This window comes from Convolutriloba macropyga, chromosome 5, assembly GCF_964194025.1.
Source record: "Convolutriloba macropyga chromosome 5, txConMacr16.3, whole genome shotgun sequence".
Lineage (NCBI taxonomy): Eukaryota > Metazoa > Xenacoelomorpha > Acoela > Convolutidae > Convolutriloba > Convolutriloba macropyga.
In genome coordinates, this window is record NC_134472.1 from 22,238,561 (window position 1) to 22,259,643 (window position 21,083).

Consider the following 21,083-nt stretch of genomic DNA (forward strand, 5'->3'; position numbering starts at 1 on the left):
TTCAAGAAATGGGTTAAACAGTTAACATAAAAAACAGCAGCGAAATATGAAAACTTTAACCGGCTCATAGTAAAATTTTAGCCACAAATCGGTAATCCTTTGTTTATAGGACAAACTAATGTCAAATCCCAGATCAAAAATCAATTCATTTTTTCTAGCCTTTTCTCCTTATATTTTTTTACAAACAATTCTGTGAATGATTCAACCCCAATTTTTCCTAAATAAAATTAAATTTTCTCACAAAAAATCATCAAAATAATCTGAAATCAAACTGCTTTTATTATCTCATTCCTAAGTAAATATAATCTGCTAGGTACCATCCTGAAAATTTTGCGTAAACTGACAAATGAGCATTACGATAACACACAATGAAAAGTAACGTCTCTAAACACAAGCAATTTTTCTATCAGTCGCAAAAACAGTTGAGCTACTTGCTGTTTTTTTATCAACGAATGTTGATTAATTGCTCTGGAACGAATTTTGAATTAAGTATAATAAAATTGCTGGTCTTTGTTATGCAATCTGTGCTTGAAAGTTTTTGCATTTTTGTTCCAGAACTTTCTTTGTTTTCTCAAGTGACTTTTTCACGTTTATCGTCTCCATTTTTTAGTGATCTAATTTGCTCTCTTTCTGAGATTTGCTGCTAATATAAATGCAATTTTGAGTAAAAAGAAACCAAAGTCATTGTTACTGAGTGGTTAAAACGCGAGATTACCAAACTAGAGATCCCGGGCGCGAACCCCAGTGGAGGGTTTTTGCACCCATATAACCATAGTGAGCTGCACCCCCTCGAAACAAACTGCCCCGCATGTTGTTCGAGAGCAATTGATCCGACGTTAGTTGGTTTGTGTTTGAAAGGTTTCACTGGTTTGTGTTTGAAAGTTTTCACGATTCCAGTTTCAAATGAGATTCGATATTACACCCAAGCCAACAAAGTTAATTCGTCATTGAGCAGTTTATGCAAAGTACAGAATGGTTGATATTGTGATGTTATCTCTAAAACTCTATTTTACATAAAATGTATTCTATTTTAACACTGTTATATATATGGTCATCCTGTTAACATCACTGAAAAGCGCAAAATTGAAAAAAAGTTCTAAACAACCTGCGCAAAAACACGCCAATAACATGTATATGTGTGTTCAAGATGCTAATTTAATATTGAGTCCGCCAAAGAGGTTGACAAAAAGCATTTTTTTTGTTTTTATTAGATTCCCAAAGGAATCTATAAAATTCTCCTGAGCAGGAATTGTTTTTTCTCACGTTTCAGAAAACAAAAATTAGCTGTCAAATGCGTCAGGTTGTCTGTCGTGTGAATTGTTTTCTTTATTATTTGCTTTTATCTGAGCTGATCATGAGCTATTTGCTTCGCAAAATTTAAAGTCACCCTCTCTCAATTTTCTGTTTCCATGTGCAGCTCTCGGATTTTACTAGAAACTTTTGATTGAAAAAAATTTACAGGAGATGTTCAAAACACTTTTTTGCAACATGCTAAATGACAACATTCAATTTCTTAATATGGGTGATAGAAATTAGGGAGCAGGGAAATGCTGTTTTCCAAACAGCTTCGTGCCTTTATCTTTATTGCCGCTGCTTTTTAAAAATTTCGTCTTATTGAAGAGTGAAGCATAATTTTGTTCTGAAATTTGAAATTTGAATTTTTTTCTCGCATTTTTTTCCAAACTTTATTTCTTATGCAACTTCAAGACTCATTTATCGACCAGGATAGAAACTAGTCAGTCCTCTTGTTTGTGGATTTGTTCAGTTTGAATAAATACACCTTGAATTGGCCTATTACTAAACTCAAGCTATCTTGATAGGTTTAACTTTTATTTGCTTCAATAAAGCTAAGTTATCTCTTCGTTTAACGAACTGCAATAAAGTAAACATCTCTATGTTCCAAAATGAACAAAGTCGCATTGTCTTGGCTATTTTTACTTGTGACATTGTCCAATTGTTATATTTTTGAGCCGAAAGCATTGTTCGAAAGCAAATTTTCACATTTATTGAGAATTAACATAGTCAATGGATACGAAACGGGCGAGACTCCATTTTATGTGCGGTTAGTGAATGTGAGAACGAAGAAACTGATTTGTGGAGGTACAATCATTCATCACAGTTTGGTCGTTACAGCCGCCAAGTGTTTTGAAAATGGTGAGTATCACCTGCAAAAATTCTATTAACCTCATCAGCTGTCTGCTACAACCATAGTTGAGAATATCGGTGAGAAAACAGCATTTTTGTCGTAGTGCACCATTTTGTGGGGAATGACCGGACAAAAATGATCATCTGAAACTACCATCAGAATCGGCCAAAAAATCCAAGTAAAAACCGGTCGTTTACTAAAAATGATAGAGCTAAATGCCTTCCCCACAAAACTGCCTATTCTTTAAATTATTTGACATCCAATTCATCATATAGGTAAATGATTAAATAAAATTTGTCTTCTTAATTCGTTATTTTTAAAGCAAGGGACTTCTATGCATTTGTTTATATCGGTCGAAATTGGCCTCAAAATACCAGTAAATTTCACCAAAATGTACCGGATAAAACTTGCCAAAAGTACCGATTTTTTCCTGAAACGGCAGTTCGATTAAAAACCAGTAGTTAATAATGATTATAGCTTGTAGCAAATGTAAGGTCCTTTAAAGTTTTTTGCAAAAATGTTGATCAAAAACTTTGAAATCTTGTTATTTGGGATGAACTTTTAACTAGGACTTTAGTACGCCTGTATTTCCTATAGATTTGGCAGCAGCCCAAAGTAGCAGAGCGCAAAACCTGGTGGTTCAAAATGCAACGACTGCTCTTATATAAGTATCAACCACTACGTATCGCAAAGTCATTAAACTGCAAGGCGACGCCGCATTGCTAAATGACTTTAGTGGGGGAGGAAATAAATACTCAAATTTTTTAAAATGTTTTCGCATTTTTTGCTTTTTCTTACGTTAGTTACAAAAAAGAACAATTCAAATGAAAGCGTACTAATGACAGGTCCAAATGGCGTCCTATGGAATTTCGACGAAACCAATCTAGTTATTAGTAGAAAACTTGTGGTCCCTTTCACCTTTAAAAAATTAAAAATTTAATAAATGGAATAATGAGCTTTGCAATTTATTGGCCGAATTCTAGCTTAACGCTAAAATCTGTTTTTTTTTGGATTTTTTCCATTATTGAGGTTCACTATCTTTCCTTGCTATTTTAAAGACAGGCCAGACATCACATAATTGAAATTCAAAATTCAGGCGCAATTGACTACATCAGGTTTTCAGTGAATAGATCTTGGTATTAGCTGCTTCGACACCCTCTTCTAGCAGAAAATTAATTAGTTTTTTGTTGTTGTCGTTGTATGCCGTTTCGCATTCGTCGAAACTATTCTGGACAAACTTAGGTCCTAAGAGTTTCCAATGGATTAACAAAAGAATCTATTTACTGAATTCAGTAGATAGCTAACATTTTCATGACTGAATACAAATGTTTTTGAAAAACGTTTGGACGCTTTCTTTAAAATTACAATTTACTGTGCTTTTTTTGTCTACTTTTTACCTAGTCTCAATAAATACAGGTTGCACATCAAGTGAATGCTGTTGAAGAAAAACAGAATTGAACAAACTGAATGCTTTTAGTGCATCAGTTATTGTTACAACGGGCTCGAAACCGGTTTTGCGCAAAAGAATATTTTATTTTTCGATCTCTCTCTTCGTTTGTCGTTCCTTTTGTAGGCGAATAATCAATTCTGGACAAATGCACGTCTTAGAAGTTGCTCATGGAAGAGCAAAAAACTCTATTAAAGAATTCATTTGGTAGCTAAAAATTTTTCTGACTTTGAAACCAGATGTTTTTGGAAAACATTTGGACGTTTTTTTTTAAATTACATTTTACTGTTTAATTAATGTATGTCTTTTGTCTACCTATCTTTCTGTTTGTAGACGTATGACGCAACCTGAATAATGACAGATGTCAATGGGGTTTCTGGGAGAAAAAAATATTAATGGATTTCAAATGCTTTATAATGTCTTTGAATTCAACTGTTTTTGAAAAAATAAAACAAATGTAATTTTTCAACATTTCTTTTGCTCTTTTTTTTAAAACTTGTTACCTAGTATCATTATTCAAGGACCATATATCTTATTGTTGTTGATTGCGCCTTGTTACATTAAAATTTTTGATATCTTTTCGCACGGATTAGAGTACGTTTTTAACGGCTTCGAAGCCTTATTCTTTTCCTACAAAAATTAATGGAGCTTTTTTTTACGTCTTAATTTTTTGTTTATTGTTGTAGACGTAGATCATATTTTGGTTAGAAAACGGCCGGTCTCTATTTAATCATATTAATGTATAAATGAACAGAAACTTAACTCAAGATTTGATTTGATATCTGTTGGTTTTAATTATATGAAATTTGTTTTCAAGAGAAACTAAGATGTTTTTTTAACTGTATCGAGATTGTTCTTTTTTTCTACTTGTTACCGAGTATCAGTAAGCACTGGTCTTATGTTTTTTCTTTAAAAACACAAAATAGTTTCTCTATGTTAGGCTTAATTTTCGCTATTTCGATTTTGTGTTCAAGTAATTTAAAAAATGAAATTGATTTTTTATATTAAATGTTTTTTGCTATTTGATTTTTTTGTCTGGTTTCATAGTCCTAATAGTGGCAGGTCTCAGTGGTTCACTAAGTGATCTTAACTACATTACTAAGTGGTTGGAGTTTGGACGCTATTTTTTTATTCATACACCAATAATTTTTGAACAAAATGTGAGGTTGTTTTTAAAGTTTTCTATCTCCTCATTCGGTAGACAATTAAGCCAAACTTGAGGATAAGTGGGATCGGATCGCTATGTGCGAATGCACATTACCGAGCCTCCTTGTTCGTTTTTAAGCCAGCAAACACGGTTTACCTAATAGAATCGATATTCCTCATCATCATCATCTAAAGACAGCTGAAAGCGTGGTAATTAAAAAAACATTTGCAACAAAAAGTGTTTAGTAGTTATTCAAATAATTTATCAGTTTTTTTCTTGTCTTCTGATACTGGCTAAAGGTATCGCCTTCAGTTTTGCTAGTTTACAGCTCTATTTTTTATATAAAGAAGTTCCCTTCAATTATCTGTTACAGCACGTGAACGTGCTTGAGTTCAGTGCTGTTGAAAAGTGAATGCATTTCTGTCGATTAGTTCGCATGAACTTTCTGATGGATAAACTCCAAAACTAGAGTGCGTACAAAATTGAATACTGATGTTGAGAACTTGTGATCAAATTTCGGCCGGAGTCTATAGTTGAACTATTTAGCATAAATTTTTCTTAATTAACAGCGTAAATGAAATAAGTTCTCTATTTCTTGAGAAATAGAGAGTATTATAAGGCCGACCCAATGAAGGCTCCTTTTACAGCCTTAAGGTATAAAGAGTTAGGGCTACTTATTTCTGCGCGCGAAGCACGCTTACCTATACCTCTCTATAAACTTCAATTATAACGGTTGTTATAAAGAGTAACACCGGAGTCAGAGGTATACTCATCGTGCAACTACTCTAATAGACTGATTATAGTTAGTGGAGTTCGCGTGGAAAAATCGTGTTTCAAAATTTTTAACACACAGGCTTGCTAGATTGGTTTAAAAACCCAATATAAAATAACACAAGAGTCAGTTACTTCTAAATACTATTATTGATTGAGGAAGGATAGTTAAGGGTTCGTTTGTGGTTTAAACTAGTTGTAGTGACTCCGCCTTATTTTCAAGGGGAACCACTAGAACGAGTGAATTAATAGGTGAAAACAATCTCTAAAACTAAGAGCGCATCGCCTAACGTTTGCTTTCGAAACAACGCGCAAAGCAAGTTAATGCTGCATGTCGAGATGGCCGCATCGACTGACGTTAGGTTGACAAATGAGCAGTATAATTCATTTCAAATTTTGAGCTATTGGTTACTTTGCCATATTATCTGGCTTCTTGTAGACATGTCGACGGTAATCCTGATTTCCTTGACCTCGGAAACTCATTGCATACTAAGGAAAAACACCATAGTTCTCCAATAAGATATAGAATAAGGATACATTCACGAATTAAAACTGCAAATTTTTTGAATTCTTTGGAGGGGTGCGGAAAAACAGAACTCAATACTTTTCTGAAACTGTTACTGAGATTTTAGCTGATCTAAAACTTCATTCTGAAAATGAGTACTCCGATTACTCTGATGGAATCAGAGATCATTCTGTTATGCATGTCTTTATGGAAAAATGCTTGATCCAAATGATCTGTTAAAAATGGAAAGAGAAAGACATTAGTGTTGTAGATGCTTTGCGGTAACCTGCGCATGTGAATGCAATCTAGTATACAGGTTGCATGTCGTGGTATCGTAAATCAAAATTTCATTTCTAGGAATATGATCGTTGGGACTATACAACCCTGAGGATTCAATGATGAAAAAAATAGCTGTAAATCAAACTAATTATGCCCCAGAAAGTGATTATAAAAGGTCAACTTGATCAAATGGGACACAAAAAGTTTGCAGTAGATGGGTTGTCCTGAAATTAATCACCAACTTTTTTTGACTTGCTCAGTTCAATAAAGAAAAAAAGATATTGCCTGCTATCAATACACCCGTAAGTGGCATATTAAAAATGTGGTAAATGCTCCGACCCCTCTAGAGGGGGAGGAACTATATTCTCAAACGGGTTTTTTTTGTTCAGTCAATTTTGTCCGATCGATATATTCATCGTAGAGAGTTGAGACTGGTACCATTAGAAAGCTTGTCCAGCGTAGAATATGGAATTAAAATGATTTTTTTAATATTCGTTCTTAACAGGGAATTATCGAGGTTTAAATTTTGAGAAAACAGTGGGAATTCCGGCGAGACTTTATTCATTTTTTCCGGAATCTTTGAATAAAACTTTGCTAATTTTGCTAAAATTTGTTAATTTTTTTTGAAAGTGTTGTTGATTTTTATTTCTAAAACAAAAAAAATCACAAGAATATTGTAGGCTATTTTTTTTTTCGTCAAAAACTCTGGCTAAATTTTTCAAAATAAAGACTTTTTCTTCAAAAACAGCACGAAATAAGTTTCTTTAGTCCATTTTGATTAAATTTACAGGAAGTACAGACCCACAGACCACTAACGCATTTTTTGTAGACTCAAAATGGGTTTTTTTACTTCAAATTCCGTTGAGAGTGCTCTGTAATTAAAACTTAGCCGTTTTTTGCTAAATTTATTCGTTGATTATCAAACACGCAGCATCTATTTTTGATTTTGTAACTAACAAAAAATCATAATCTATAACATTCGAATAATTAAGTGTTCTTAAAGAACGAACAACATTAGCAAGGCTAGTTTTGGGCCAATCTTGGACTGGTATAATCCAAAAATAATTCGGATTGTAAACAGTCGGTCTTTTTTATAAAAAAAATTTTGATCTCTTCTACAATAATTAAATAACAGAACATTTCAATCAAAAGCGCACTAATAATTTTTCCAATAGGGTTCCTAATTAGTTCCACATTTTTGTATCTAGTTGATTACATGAAAGCTTATGGTCGTTTTGATCTTAAAAGTATTTGATTTTCAAATAAATAAACTTTTTTATGTTAATTAAAGAAAGAACAATTCAAATCAAAGCTCACTGTTGATAGGTCCAATTGACTCCCTGAGCAATTCCAATTTTCTGCATCTCTTTTCTTTTCTTGAAAGATTATGGTTGTTTGATTTTTAAAAATGCGTGATTTTTAAATGAACAATAGCTTATTGAACTTTTGCCTCTAATTTTCTCTTTCTTTGGTCAACTTGTAGCTTATTTTTAGCAATGAAAGAATGCTTCTTCTTTCTCTTGAAATCAAATTCAATCTTTATTGTGGTTTTAAGCCTTAAGTTATGGCTACTGGCTTTGATACAATTAGAATTCAAATTCTCTTAATTTTTAGGCATTTGTCCGTTTTTCACGTTTTCTAGTTTTGTCACATTATCACGTTATTGACAGTTCATATATCACATAATTGGCTTTCATAATAAGACACAATCGATATTATTAAAACGCTTCAAGCTATAGATTATGATTTTAACGGCTTCAACACTACTTTATCGAAAAAATTATTTTTTTTTTTTAAATTGTCTTTAACTGCCGCTTTTACTTTGTCTTTTTAGTCGCATGAAATTTTACTGTACAATGACCCGATTTCTTAGCCTTTTCATGAAAAAACAAACGAGACGATATTCTGATTTTAGTAGAAAGCTGATAGGTTTCATGACTCTGAAAACAATTGTTTTCCAAATTAAAAAAAAACACAATTTTTAACTTCGCAATTTTGTTCCTTTTATTTTCTGGTTTTTATCCAGTCTCGTTAATTACAGGCCAATTATGACATTCTTGTTGTCAAAGAAAGATTTCAAAAAGAGATTAGTGTCACACAATCTAATGTTTTTAGAGAATTCCATGACTTTACTGGCTTCGACACGGGTTTCTCACAAAAAAAATAAATTATGTTTTGATTTTTGTCATATTTGACGGTTTTTATAGACGTAAGACATATTCTGGATAATTGCAGGTCTCAGGGGTTTCCTTTGAAAAATTGAACGAACGTATGCAATTATTTAATTTTTGTAATTAATGGCTTTCATGTCTTTGGAAATAATTTTTTTTCGAAAAAAACAATTATTACTTAATTTTGCCTTTTTCCTTTTTGTCTACTTGCTACTTATTTTCATTAATGAGAGGCCACATACTTAATTATTGGTGTTCGAAGAAGGTGGTTCGAAGAAGGTGGTTCGAAAAGAATAGTTTGAGGGCCAAAGTATGGCTTTACGGCTTCGAAAGCGTTTTCTGGCAAGTTTTAATTGATTTTTTTGTTGTCTATATGTTCTTTTTGTAACCGCGTAAGAAATTGAATACCGGCAGCTCTTAATACCTTCTATGGAAGCATTGGTATTTGTACACCTATGAGATATTTTGTTTAATTTCTAATGGTTTTCGTTATTTCGAAATTAATTGTTTTAAAAAAAATAAGCGAATTTTTCAACTTTACTGTTTTTATTCTTTATTGTCTAATTGTTACCAAGCCTTTTTATCGACTACTCCCTTATCTTTGCTGGTGAATTACAAGCTATTTTTCTTAGTATCAGTTTTATCTGACGGTATTTTGACTTTGTTATTAAGTTTTGTTTTTTAAAACGGACATGAAGTTCTTGATGTAATTATTTTTTGTTGCTGCTGTTGTTTGATTTTGCTGTCCGTCTTGACTCGCTTTCTTAATCTTTGCACATCTCATCAATCTAAGGCGCCATTTTTACTCCACCACAGTTATTTGCTTTGGAGACTTTCTTTTCGTTCATACACCAATTTTTTTTAAAATACTTGAATTTTTGGGTTTTTCTTTGTTCCTCATTTGGTAGACAATCAAGCCAAAATTGTGGATGAGCGGGGTCGGAACCTTATGTGCGATCGCACATTACCGAGTCGCCTTGTTGTGGTTCTAGTTCAACTAGGAATATTGGTCAGGTTGCTCTAGTTCTTATACACTAAAAACTGTCCACAAACAGAAACTGTCTTTCAGTTTTTTCAAAATGACAAAAATGGTTTCATTTTATGGGTCTTAATGTTGCCTAACCTGTCCAAAAATTGTGAAATTCCTGTTTTTCGCACTAATGCTTTAAGTTGGACAGTCCTAGTGTAAGCGTACTTTGGGTACACTTTGTCAAAAGTATCTCCAAAATATCTTCACACAGGAGTTGATCTGTCTAGTAATATAACTATGGGGCGCTTTAAGTAAAAAATGATGTGATCGGACTTCCATTAGTTAGTAAAAGCTCGATTTGTAATCTATGCATTAGAAAAATAACTTTAAACTATCGGCCGCAGAAACTCTAAGTCTGTGAAAAATGTGACCATTTTACCTTATTTTTAATGTTGAGGATCTGGTCAGGATTTTACATTATTGACCATTATGAGCAAGATCAATTTGAACAATTTCCTGAACACAAGAAGTTTAAGATTTCTTATACATATTTGCATTTAAGTTTTTAACACTGGCCAATCCTATTAAATGACAGCTTTTGACTTTGTGACCTTCAAGATGAATGCTGTTACATCTATGCAAATATTGTATAAAAATTCTCCAAACACATACTTGAGCAGCGGGCGGGTGGTAGTTCGTTTTTAGTTGGAAGTGATATTACAAATTATTGAAGACAAAAACGAAAATGATCTTCATGATATCTGAAACATAGTCTTATAAATTAATCTCCAGTTTTTTTTTCATAAGTAGAACTATTAGCAGGTTTTTACGACTCAGATATTAGCAAGTTTTTACGACACATACACACACACACACACAAACACACACATACTCACATACAAAGACACACACAAAAAACACAAACACACGCATGTACACACAAACGCGCACAAACACACATACACACACAAAAACGCACACACACACACACACACATACAAGACGCACACAAACACAAACATACACACACACACACACACACGCGCACACACACACACGCACACACATGCACACATACACACACAAACACACACATTAATCGTAAAACTGTACTCTCATGTTAATGACGCCACGCTTGACAGAGCATATAAGGGGGGGGGGGGGGGGGGTCAAAATTGGTAAGAGAGAGGTCATTTAAAAAAAACATGTTCTCTATCTTTTTGGACTATTGTTTGGCCTTTTTCCGCAAAAGAACAGGTTCCTCCATTTTTAACTGTACCTCAAAATAATGGTTTAATTTTCAGTTGACTCGTCTTCAATGAGAATAGAAGTTGGAGATTTTGATCAAAAGAGAATTGCCATAGAAACGCACCGCATCGCTGGCGTGACCACGGCTCCAAGGTGAGTTCGATTCGGTTGATTTTGGTACAAGAGTTGGTTTACAATCTGAATGTTTTTATACTACAGCACCAAAGTACGAATGTCCACTAACTCCTCATGTGCAAACATAAACTTAACAACACGCAACCACAAGAACGCATACCTATATATACCCGGGTTGACCAAAAGTTTTAATCATAGAACTTTCATATTATGGACCATTGACTTCATAATTCAAAAAAGTTTTAAAAGATTGGTAAAATTATAACTTTGCCATAAATGAAAGTTCTATGACTAAAACTTTTTCATAAATGGAAGTTCTATGACTACAACTTTTCCATAATATGAAAGTTCTATGGTTACTAATCCTCCATAACAACAGAAAGGAGGCATTTAAAGAGTCTTGGTTTTTTCGTGAGTCCTCATGAGCTTCTTAAACTACAAGGGAAAACAGTTTTGACTGTTTTTCTTGCAGAATAAGCAAAAATGGAGGCTCTTTTTTTCCAAGACATATAGCTAAAATCTAAAATCCCGGATAAGCCAGGAACATTATAGCACATCATAGAAGAAAGAAACAACGCACAATTAAAATACAGCACATGGGAGAAGGTGCCTGTAAGGGCACAAGGGGATGGACATTTAACAAAAAATCGATTTTTTAAAAAAAAAAAAAATTTAGCCCCCCAAAACTTAAACGAAGACGCCAAACAAAAAAAGCTGGTGCCTTACAATCCTAATGGATGGAAGGCACTGCCAAAACAGTATGGGTAACATTGAACAACTAGTTGACCCAGAAGGTCCCATTATATTTTTTAAATAAAATTGACTTTTTGAGAAACTCTTGACGAAATTGCAGAACTTGAACTTATACATCAATTATGGAAAATTTTCTTATTCCATAGCCAACGTTAGCCTAACACACGATTGTCATGTCAATTTGAGCAACCAACGCTCAGTAGTAAAGAAATGAGAGCATTTTTTACATAAAAAACGGTCAAAAATTCTGCGTTTCCGAACTACACACTTTTTTATGTATCAAATTTTAAGCATTGACCCAGAAGAAAAATCTCTGGGTGTTTTACCATCCTTATGGATAGGAGGCATCGCCAAAATAGTATGGGTAGTATTGAACAGCTCATTGACCCAGAAGACCCCATTATATTTTTTAAATAAAATTGACTTTTGAGAAACTCTTGACGAAATTGCAGAACTTGGACTTATACATCAATTATGGGAAATTTTCTTATTCCACAGCCAACGTTAGCCTAACAAACGATTGTCATGTCAATTTGAGCAACCAAAGCCCAGTAGTAAAGAAATGAGAACAATTTTTACATAAAAAACGGTTCACTGAATAACTCAAGGCATGCGAGGTGTTTTTTAACTTGAAAAAACGTTTTTCACTTTTCTCCAAATTTTTTTCTTTTTCTATGAAGTTCTATGGCTACAACTTTTCCATAATTCTCTGTTCGCTTAAGACTCAATTTTTCAATTTTTTTTCAAGTTAGTTTTTTGAAACATACTTTTTCCCTCCTTTTCATGATATAAAAAAATTTTGCATAAAAATTTAATTCCATAGAACTCCCTTTTATGAAAGTTCTATGACTACAACTTTTCATAGACGCCATAATATGAAGTTGTAATTTTATAACTTTTTGAATTATGGAGTCAACCCGGGTATATATATATATATATATATATATATATATATATATATATATATATATATATATATATATATATATATATATATATATATATTATGTTTTCTGAAATCAACGCAAATTTTTTTAAAGAATGGAAAATTCGATGCAAAAATATACAAGATCGACGCTAACTTATCGCAAAATTTTGCAAAACCTACTCTAGTTTTAACAAAAACTTATGTGAGATCAACGCTAAAATAAAGGCTAAAATATTGTACGCTTAGAAGAGCAAATTTATGTATCGCATAATTTGAAAAGCATAGTTAGGTAAGCTAATCGCTACATTAAACGCAAAATATGTAGCATCTATGCTAAGTTCAACGGAAAACTATGCAAGCTTTACGCTCAATTCACCATATAAGATCTACGCTGAAATCAACGCAAAATTGTATAGGATCAACGCTAAGTTCAACGCAAAATTTTGTAAGATCTGCGCTTGAAAAAGCAAAATTGTCTAAATTCTACGCTCAAGCGTAGATTGTATATAAATTCAACGCTTTGACCGCTAACCTTACAAAATTTTGCCTTTTTAATCGTTAACACCCGGGCCCGGGGATACGAACACAATCACACGCACGCGCGTACTCACTCACAAACACTCACACACGCACGCATTCATAAATACCATCCTGACAAAGATGTTCTGGTACAGTCGGGCGGCTTTGAAGTTTCTATTAAAAAGCCTAACAATTTTCTAAATTGTTGTTTTGGTTCTTTATTTCAATTAAGAAAAAAGCAACTCTCCAATATAAAAAGGGTGGGGACTTCTATGTAGATTGTTTTCACTTTACCGATCACAAGCAAATCTTGAAAGGGAAGTATATATAATACTGAATCAATTCTTTTTGCGTTTTGAAAAAAAAATATTGGCTTCCCTTGCTTAGGTGTGCGTTGTTGTTGTTGCTGCTGATACACAAATTTGTTAGCCTTATCGTGTAATGGATGCTGCTAATGGTGGTTTTTGAAAGAGAGCATAGCCAATTTAATCAAATTTTCATATTAATTTTCATGCAATTAATTGTTTTTTAAGCTTAAAACGGCGTAGATTTTTTCTGTTTTGCTCAAAAAAATTTTTTGCTAAATTTTCAAATAATCCAATCTCTTATAGTGTTTGTAAAATAATTTTTAACCTCAATGTGAGGACTTAAAGACGTCGCTTATGTAATAATAAGAACCAGCTCTGCAAAATTGATCAAATAACTAAAATCGATTTGTGGCAGCGCACGGAAACAACATTAATTCGTCTGCGGAATACAATAATTTCAATAATTTCTCTCGGTTGATCACGAAACAAGCGCATGGCGAACATGCTACAAACATTTATGAGAAGTTAAAACAATTTGCGGAAATCTATCAGCTAGGACATGAGGAGGATCCAATGATCCGTGATCTGTTCAGTGGTTATATGCTGAATATCGAAACGCAACGCAAAACATTACGTTAACTGTTGATCCCCACCGCGCGTTAATATTTATATGGAGTTGGGAACAAGCAACCAAAGACAGATGTTTAGACAGATTCTGGCAAACAGTATTAATGCGATGATTTATTTCCAAAGAAACAGTCAATCCCAACAAGCAAGCTACCCAACCAGTTGTAATTGCGGTGCGTTCTGGTCAATTACCCACAAATCATTAGGCCCAAGAAATGAAAAAACTTGCCTCAATTCTTGAATAAAAAATATTAAGTATAGAACGCAAATAAAACAACTACCCGATGAATAATTAATGTTTAGCTGTGAAAGAAAAACATGAAGATACTTTAGTTAATGGTCTAACAAATTATATTGAACAGAACAACCCAAATTTTGACGACTCTGGTGATGACTACGTAGTTTTGATAACTGACAAGCGCAAAAGATGAGATTGAGCCTCTCATTCAAAACGTACGAATCGGAAATAGGATAAAAATGACATCGTGAATCACGTGAAATTGTTTGCAACTGATTCACGTGAATTGAAAACTTTTCGGCAGCAGACAATCATTGCCAATTGTCGAATATTGAAATTGACTCTCAAAAACGGAAATCTCTCCAACAAAGTCCAAAAGAGCTTCATTTCTAGTAATTGCACTACCAGCATCACTCAAAAAATTTAAACGACTCTAAGGCACTATAAGTCATCTGAAGAAAAATTTCAGAAATCAGCACAATTTTGTTATCCACTGGGACCATTAATAGAAAAAACATAGAATTGGGTTGGACAATTGATATTCACTTCGATTTATAAAAGATAGAATTTTCAGAGCAACAGAAACAGACTGAACAACTAGTAACTGTTTTTGTGTTTGCCTGCTTCGGTTCTACGCAGCATCACAATTAGTTTATCCCAGAAGTGTTAAATGATGAACATCAATTGCTTCTAGTTTTCCTATCTAACCATCTAACTGAGTTTATCCAAGCTCAGACTATTTTTCAGATGATGTCACTGTACTATCTACACCCGTATCTCCCCACACTTTCATTAGGAATTTATTTGACAGTTATTTCAAAAATATCTCCTCTAACACGTGCTAAGAATTTGTTGTCTGATTCACCTACGTCATCATTTACGGACTGAAGTTTAGCCTTATTGGCCATTGTCAACATCTCTTATGGAGAGACGTTAGTTTGAATAACATTTCTTTTTTTTGTTTGCTTTGGTGTCTAGTACTTTCTTGGGGCTCATGAAGCTCCTAAAATTATATAGTGTTCCTTTTCTACGCATACAAAACAAGAGGCTTGTTACCTGTAAGTCTCAGATGTTATATTTGTTTCTGACTTCTTCCTCTTTCTGGTCACCATCGTCGTGGTCTCGAGCTTGTGTCAAATTAATTCAATAGCTTGATTTTTAATATAAAGATGTTTCTGATTTTTTACAAATTTACTTCGTCTTTATAGTACATATGCATGAACTATGCGAAAATATACAGAGAAAATTCAAGTTCATTAAGGATAATTTACTCAATTGACAAGCAAAAAAATACTTCCAAATTCCTGACTTGTTTTTTCTTCATTACGTTTTGTGAGAATTAATTATGGCTCTGGTACAATCGAGTTGATCAATTGGAGGCCATTGATGTTAGAATCAGATTTCTCTAGGTTTGAGAATTGAACTAATGACATCTGATTGATAGGTTAATGATAGGTTATTATATCGCCGTTTTTATTTGTACAAAATATGGGTACCTCATATTTTCCGATCTTTTAGGGATTTGCTGCACGTGAGAAATGACAACAACATTGCTGTGGTAGAACTTCGCCGCCCAGTTTCAGAATGTCATCGAATCCTCAGACTTTGCTACTCCAACAGGGAGCATGGCCAAATTTTAGGAACTGTTTCCTTTACCATCCCCCGACACCCCAATATGAACAGAACTGTCATTTTCAATGCTGTAGGAGACACTGTACTGTCTACTCCTTCTTTAGCGACTCTTTAGAATCTTCACAGACTCGAGATCCGGTCGCAAATTAGCTGAAATTGAAAGCAGATGTTTTATTGGACCACATGTGGATTACTTTCCAATTATAGCGATTATAGCCCCCCCCCCCCCATTATGGTATTGTACAATAATAGGGTGCTATAATGAGGAAGAGCCGAATACTATTACCCGCTGATGTCTCAAAGGAATCGAAGTCTCTTCATTTATGATTAAAAGTCTTTTAACCATAGCAGCGTTAAGTTACCCTAAAGACTCCTCTGTTCACGTGTCCGCAACTAAATCACTGCCGAGGTAATTTAATGTAGCTCATTCCAGGTAACAGCTCTGCACTTGAGGGTTATTGGCGACTAGAACTGAGTTAACCCTAATACAACATTGCGTTACAAGACTAATTTAGTAATTTAGTGAAAAGAACACTATAAACAAAAAAGTGTTTCATTACAGGTACCAAGTAGAAGAGAAGAAAATAAATTGTACAAAGGAAAATGTTTGCAAAAGCAAAAGCAACACTAATCCAACGTTTATTTACATTAGAAGTTTATGAAAAACATAAGCTCACATAATGGGGCATCAGAAGTAAAACATTCGATGGTGCACCGTTTTCTACGCATGATATTTCTTTTATAATATCCCTTCAACGTCTCGTTTTTTTAAACGTACAATTAGACAAGTACTCGTTGCAATATCGTGGAACAAATATATGTCAAGATAATGTCACAGTTTTTCACGAGTAAAAAGTATAGTCTGTACAACAGACCATACCAAAAGGATGGACGTCAACAAGGACAATTTGCACGCGCACAAATGTTTGCATGCGTACCCACACTGTGCTGTTAGCGGACACGTGGAGCAAACAACGACATCATGATCTCTGGACAGATTGCGGCGATGAGAACAACTTCTCTTGACTAATATTATGCATACCATGCCATGTTACAAAGAGGTATCATTAGGTTCTTCGGGACAATGGTGAGCACTCGACGCCTGCCGTCTGCCAAACTAGACGTGGTTCTCAGCGGCGTGATCATATGATCAGTCGCCACTTCAAGATTGCGAGACCTGTGTTGATTCTGAGGTGCACGGTGGTTTCTGAGGGCGACACTTAACTGATTACTATGGTTTTCGTGAGCAGAGTGCTGGTCTCGGAGCTTAATTGTCTTAAGCCTTATGCTGAAAGCGCAATAATTGTTCCCGCAAAGGACGACCTCAGGGTAGAATAAATATAAGTTCTTTTTAATTGCTTCACGGGTGAAGGTTTTGACCGAAAATTCATGTGAGCATTGCGATGAATGGCGATGAAAGCGGTGAAAATTTGTAAGATTTGCAGTTTTAGCGGTAAGCTTTTAATAAACGCATTTCTTGCATCGTTTCACGGCATTCGTCGCAAATTCTAAATTTATAAGCGGTTTTTAGCGTTTGTTTTTGATTGGCGATCCACGAGAGGGATTTCATGGACACGCAAACTATGCACTGTGCAGTATAAATCAGAGCAAACTTGTACTGTGCAGTATAAATCAGAGGTTCCGATCATCATCAGAAACATTTTGATTGAAACTCAACATTACCACGTGCGATCAAACTAATGCTACTTTTTGCATTAAAAACTTTTAAGAACTACAGACTAATAAGATGTGTTTCTACTCATTACACCTTATATTTATCACAATTAAGATAAAATTTATCTAATATGAAGAGTCATAGCCTAGGAAGAGGGGGGGGGGGGGGGTTGGGGGAAACAGTTTGCCTGTTTTTAGCTACATGTGGTATGGGATCCACTTCTGGATCGAGATTCTCTCCGACCAAAACGCTACGTGAAATTCAATTGAGAGAAAACAAACTTAGCAGACCAATTTCACCAGTACTAACCGAACGACGACAACTATGCCGAGAAGATCAAGTTTGCACGACTAGAGTGACCCCAGGTGGGAACTCTTGCTTCGGAGACGAAGGGAACCCCTTGTATTACCCGAGTCCCTGCTTCAACGAGAGTGTTCGTGCTTATTGCTTATACGGCGTTGCAACGGGGTATCATTCAAAGCGTAGGGGTAATGATTCAGGAAAGTGCAATGGTGGAAGTTACTTTGCCCGGATTCCCCACTTCGTCCAGTGGATCGGTTCATCGTTTTGGCACCTTCCCACTCACGCAGGCTGCGGCGTATTATGAAGGGCGAATTCGGCATTTGAATCATCAATGAGAAACAACATAAATGGCTCATAGTTAGGCCAAAAAATTCATTAAATATTAAAAACTGAAACAGGTTAAAGTTCAGGGAAATGACAGCCCTAAATGACAGCCCAAACACTTCAAAATTTTGTGACCAATTCTGCCAGGAAATATATACTAATGCCATTTTTCTTCAAAGATTCGATTTGAATCATTGAACAATTTGAATCATGGTACTAGAATCGTGTAAATTTGCAATCCATTTGCAACTTTTGTGGGTGAAATTAAAGGGGGTAAAATTAAAAGGGGTGAAACGACGGGACACCGCAAAAGTTGGTGGTGTTAATTGATTGGAGATTTCAAATCGCGCTAATAATGAAAATGACATTTTTTTTAAAAAAAAAGGTCGTTCATTTTCAATTTAATGCATTTGCAATTGAGTTATCTCTTGAATATAGTTCTTATTGTGCTCTTTTCGTGGTATAAAGAAATCACCTGGTAAAAATAAAATAACATTCCTTTTATAATATTTTATAAATTTGACCTGAAAGCGTGAAAAGAAGGCGGCTAATGCGATTCTGTACGTGGCACAGAACTTTTGAACACTTCGCTAACCAGATAACAACAAAAGAGGACGGAGAAAGAAAAATCACAGAGTGTCTCAGGATACAAAAAATGTATCTGCTAAAGTGATATGGCTGTCAGTTTCAAGCGCAGCGCTTTTCTTTTCCTTTATCTTTTATCTTATTTTTTTAATTCTTTCTTATTCTTTTATTCTTTATCATATCATAAAATCTTTTTTATGACAAAAATTTTACAAATATTTAATTTCATTTTGAAATTATTTTTGATGAAACTAATAAAATAGCTGGTAATCAGTAAAAAATTCTCTGCAAATCTCACCGTCTCTTCAAAATTTTAGCCGACAAACGAAAACATTTGATTTGATTTGATTTTTAATTTGTTCAATTAGCAGTGAACTGCTAATTGCTATTTCTGAGGTGGTAGTTTACGCCACCTTTTAAACGCGCTTTCAATTTAGTTTGCATTTGGTTTTGGTATTTTTGTTGGTTTCTGATTGTTTATGTTAAGTACTTGTCAGGAGTATGGAGGCAGTGAGATTGGTTTGGATGGGATACTTGGATGTGAGAATTCAGGGGTCTTTGTTGTGTATTCGTGAAGGATTTGGGGTGACAGAAAAGAAGGAAAGATTGAGAGAGAGAGAGAGAGAGAGAGAGAGAGAGAGAGAGAGAGCGAGAGACTGAGAAAGAGAGAGAGAGAGAGAGAGAGAGAGAGAGAGAGAGAAATAGAGTTTTTAGAGAAGAAAGAAAAAAGAAAAGAAGGAAAGAAAGAGAGGCATCCTCAGTGCAGTCCTCCCTTTCATAGAACAAACAACCGGCTTGTGCACTGAATGTACATTTATTTGTTGTTAGTTTTAATATTTACAGCGAATGTAAGACAGAAATAAAGTCTTTAGTGAAAGAGAAAGAGAGGCACCCTCATTGCACAACTGGCAGCCATTCCTCCCTTTCAGAAGAAAAGCAGTTCGCCTGTGCACTGAGAGCACAAAGTCTTCTGGTTTATGCCTCTTATTGAGGCGGGTATTTTCGCGTGGTTTTAGCGGGAACCAATAAAAGTGTGGGAATATGGGCCATTATAAGAGAGTGTGGGGGCAATATCAAGGCCTCAGCTTGACTTCCACGATCATGATGCCCTCCCTTACTGGTACCCTAGAGTTAGATCAGCTTCAAGATCTAGACTGATTCCTTTGATCAATCTAATCTCCCACGCTGATCTTTCTGATGTGTTTTTCATCGGGTCTTTGGTCTGTCGGGTTCTGAAAAGACAGATCGGGTGCGGAAAAGGCCTTTACATAGACACAAATACATATAGACACATCAGACATCCAGTCATACATAAAAACAACAAACATGCAAAAAAGCAGCCATACTTGCACTAAAAAATTGACCAGCCCGGGCAGTGTATTTTGGATCTTTTCAGGCTTTAATTGAGTTTTTTTGGGAGAGTTTGGTTGTATTTTTGATTGCTTCAGCTAAATCTCGAGTCATACACCAGGACGTCCGCATCCACTTTTTGTCCCTTTGTTTTAGGTTTTATGAAAATTGGCTACTATTTTTGATGGCTTCAGCTAACGTATCGAGTCATACCCAAAGACGTCCGCATCCACCTTCATTTTAGAATTTTGCTCTAGTTTTTTCCCTTTCCAATTTTTCTCTTTTCTCCTTTCTGAATGGCTTCAGCTAACGCCTCGAGCCATACCTCAAGACGCCCACGTCCACCTTTGTTTTAGAATCTTGTTTTAGTTTTATTTCTTTTTTGCCCTTTTTTCTCTTTTAACCTGCCCTTTTCTTTTTATTCTTTTTTTTGTGTGGTTTCAGATAATGTCTGGAGTCACACCCCAAGACGTCCGCATCCACTGTTATTTGGTTTCTTCTTTTTTTTCTTTTAAAAAATAATTTGCAAAGGATCTTGATACATCTTGATGTGGCTCCAAATTAACAAAAGTTTTTCTACTATGTTTTTCATTTCATTATTTCATTTTATAGCCCTTGCAAGGTAATCCGAGCTTAATTTGTGGATTGTTTTGCCTATTGTTTCTAAATTTCCTTTCTGGTGTGGTTCATCTACGCTCGTCCACATGGGCAGGTTATATGCAAGTCTTATAGCTTTGTTTTATTCTTTTTGTTTTTTGTTGAGATCAATTTTTGTTACATTTGCCCAAGCTGCATTTGAATTCATGTATAGTGGTCTTACCATTGTTTTATATAGGTACATAAAAACATCAGATCTTATGTTTTTTGCTCTAACATGCCTTAGCGTGTTTATGCTTTGTTGCATTTTTTTGACTATTTTGATGACATGTTTGTCCTTGTCAATTTACAATTTAGGTCAAGTCCGAGAAATTTTACCTCTTTTCTGACGTTAAGGTCTTCTGACCCTAGTCATAGCCTCAAAT

General features: G+C 34.6%; 1 protein-coding gene across 1 annotated transcript; it reads left to right on the top strand.

Annotated features, from left to right (window-relative positions):
- The first annotated feature begins 1,923 nt into the window (after positions 1–1,923).
- Positions 1,924–15,955, top strand: LOC142339878 (uncharacterized). Its single transcript, XM_075390197.1, has 3 exons — positions 1,924–2,154; positions 10,741–10,837; positions 15,711–15,955. Exons 2-3 carry the CDS (start codon positions 10,755–10,757, stop codon positions 15,937–15,939), a joined length of 312 nt encoding a protein of 103 aa, XP_075246312.1. The 5' UTR covers positions 1,924–2,154; positions 10,741–10,754; the 3' UTR covers positions 15,940–15,955.
- The last annotated feature ends 5,128 nt before the right edge of the window (positions 15,956–21,083 follow it).

Bases quoted from the DNA above. Each gene is read 5' to 3' on its own strand.
- LOC142339878 (XM_075390197.1), top strand. From the start codon at position 10,755: ATGAGAATAGAAGTTGGAGATTTTGATCAAAAGAGAATTGCCATAGAA. The intron at 10,838-15,710 runs GTGAGTTCGATT...CCGATCTTTTAG, and splicing joins GGCGTGACCACGGCTCCAAG to GGATTTGCTGCACGTGAGAA.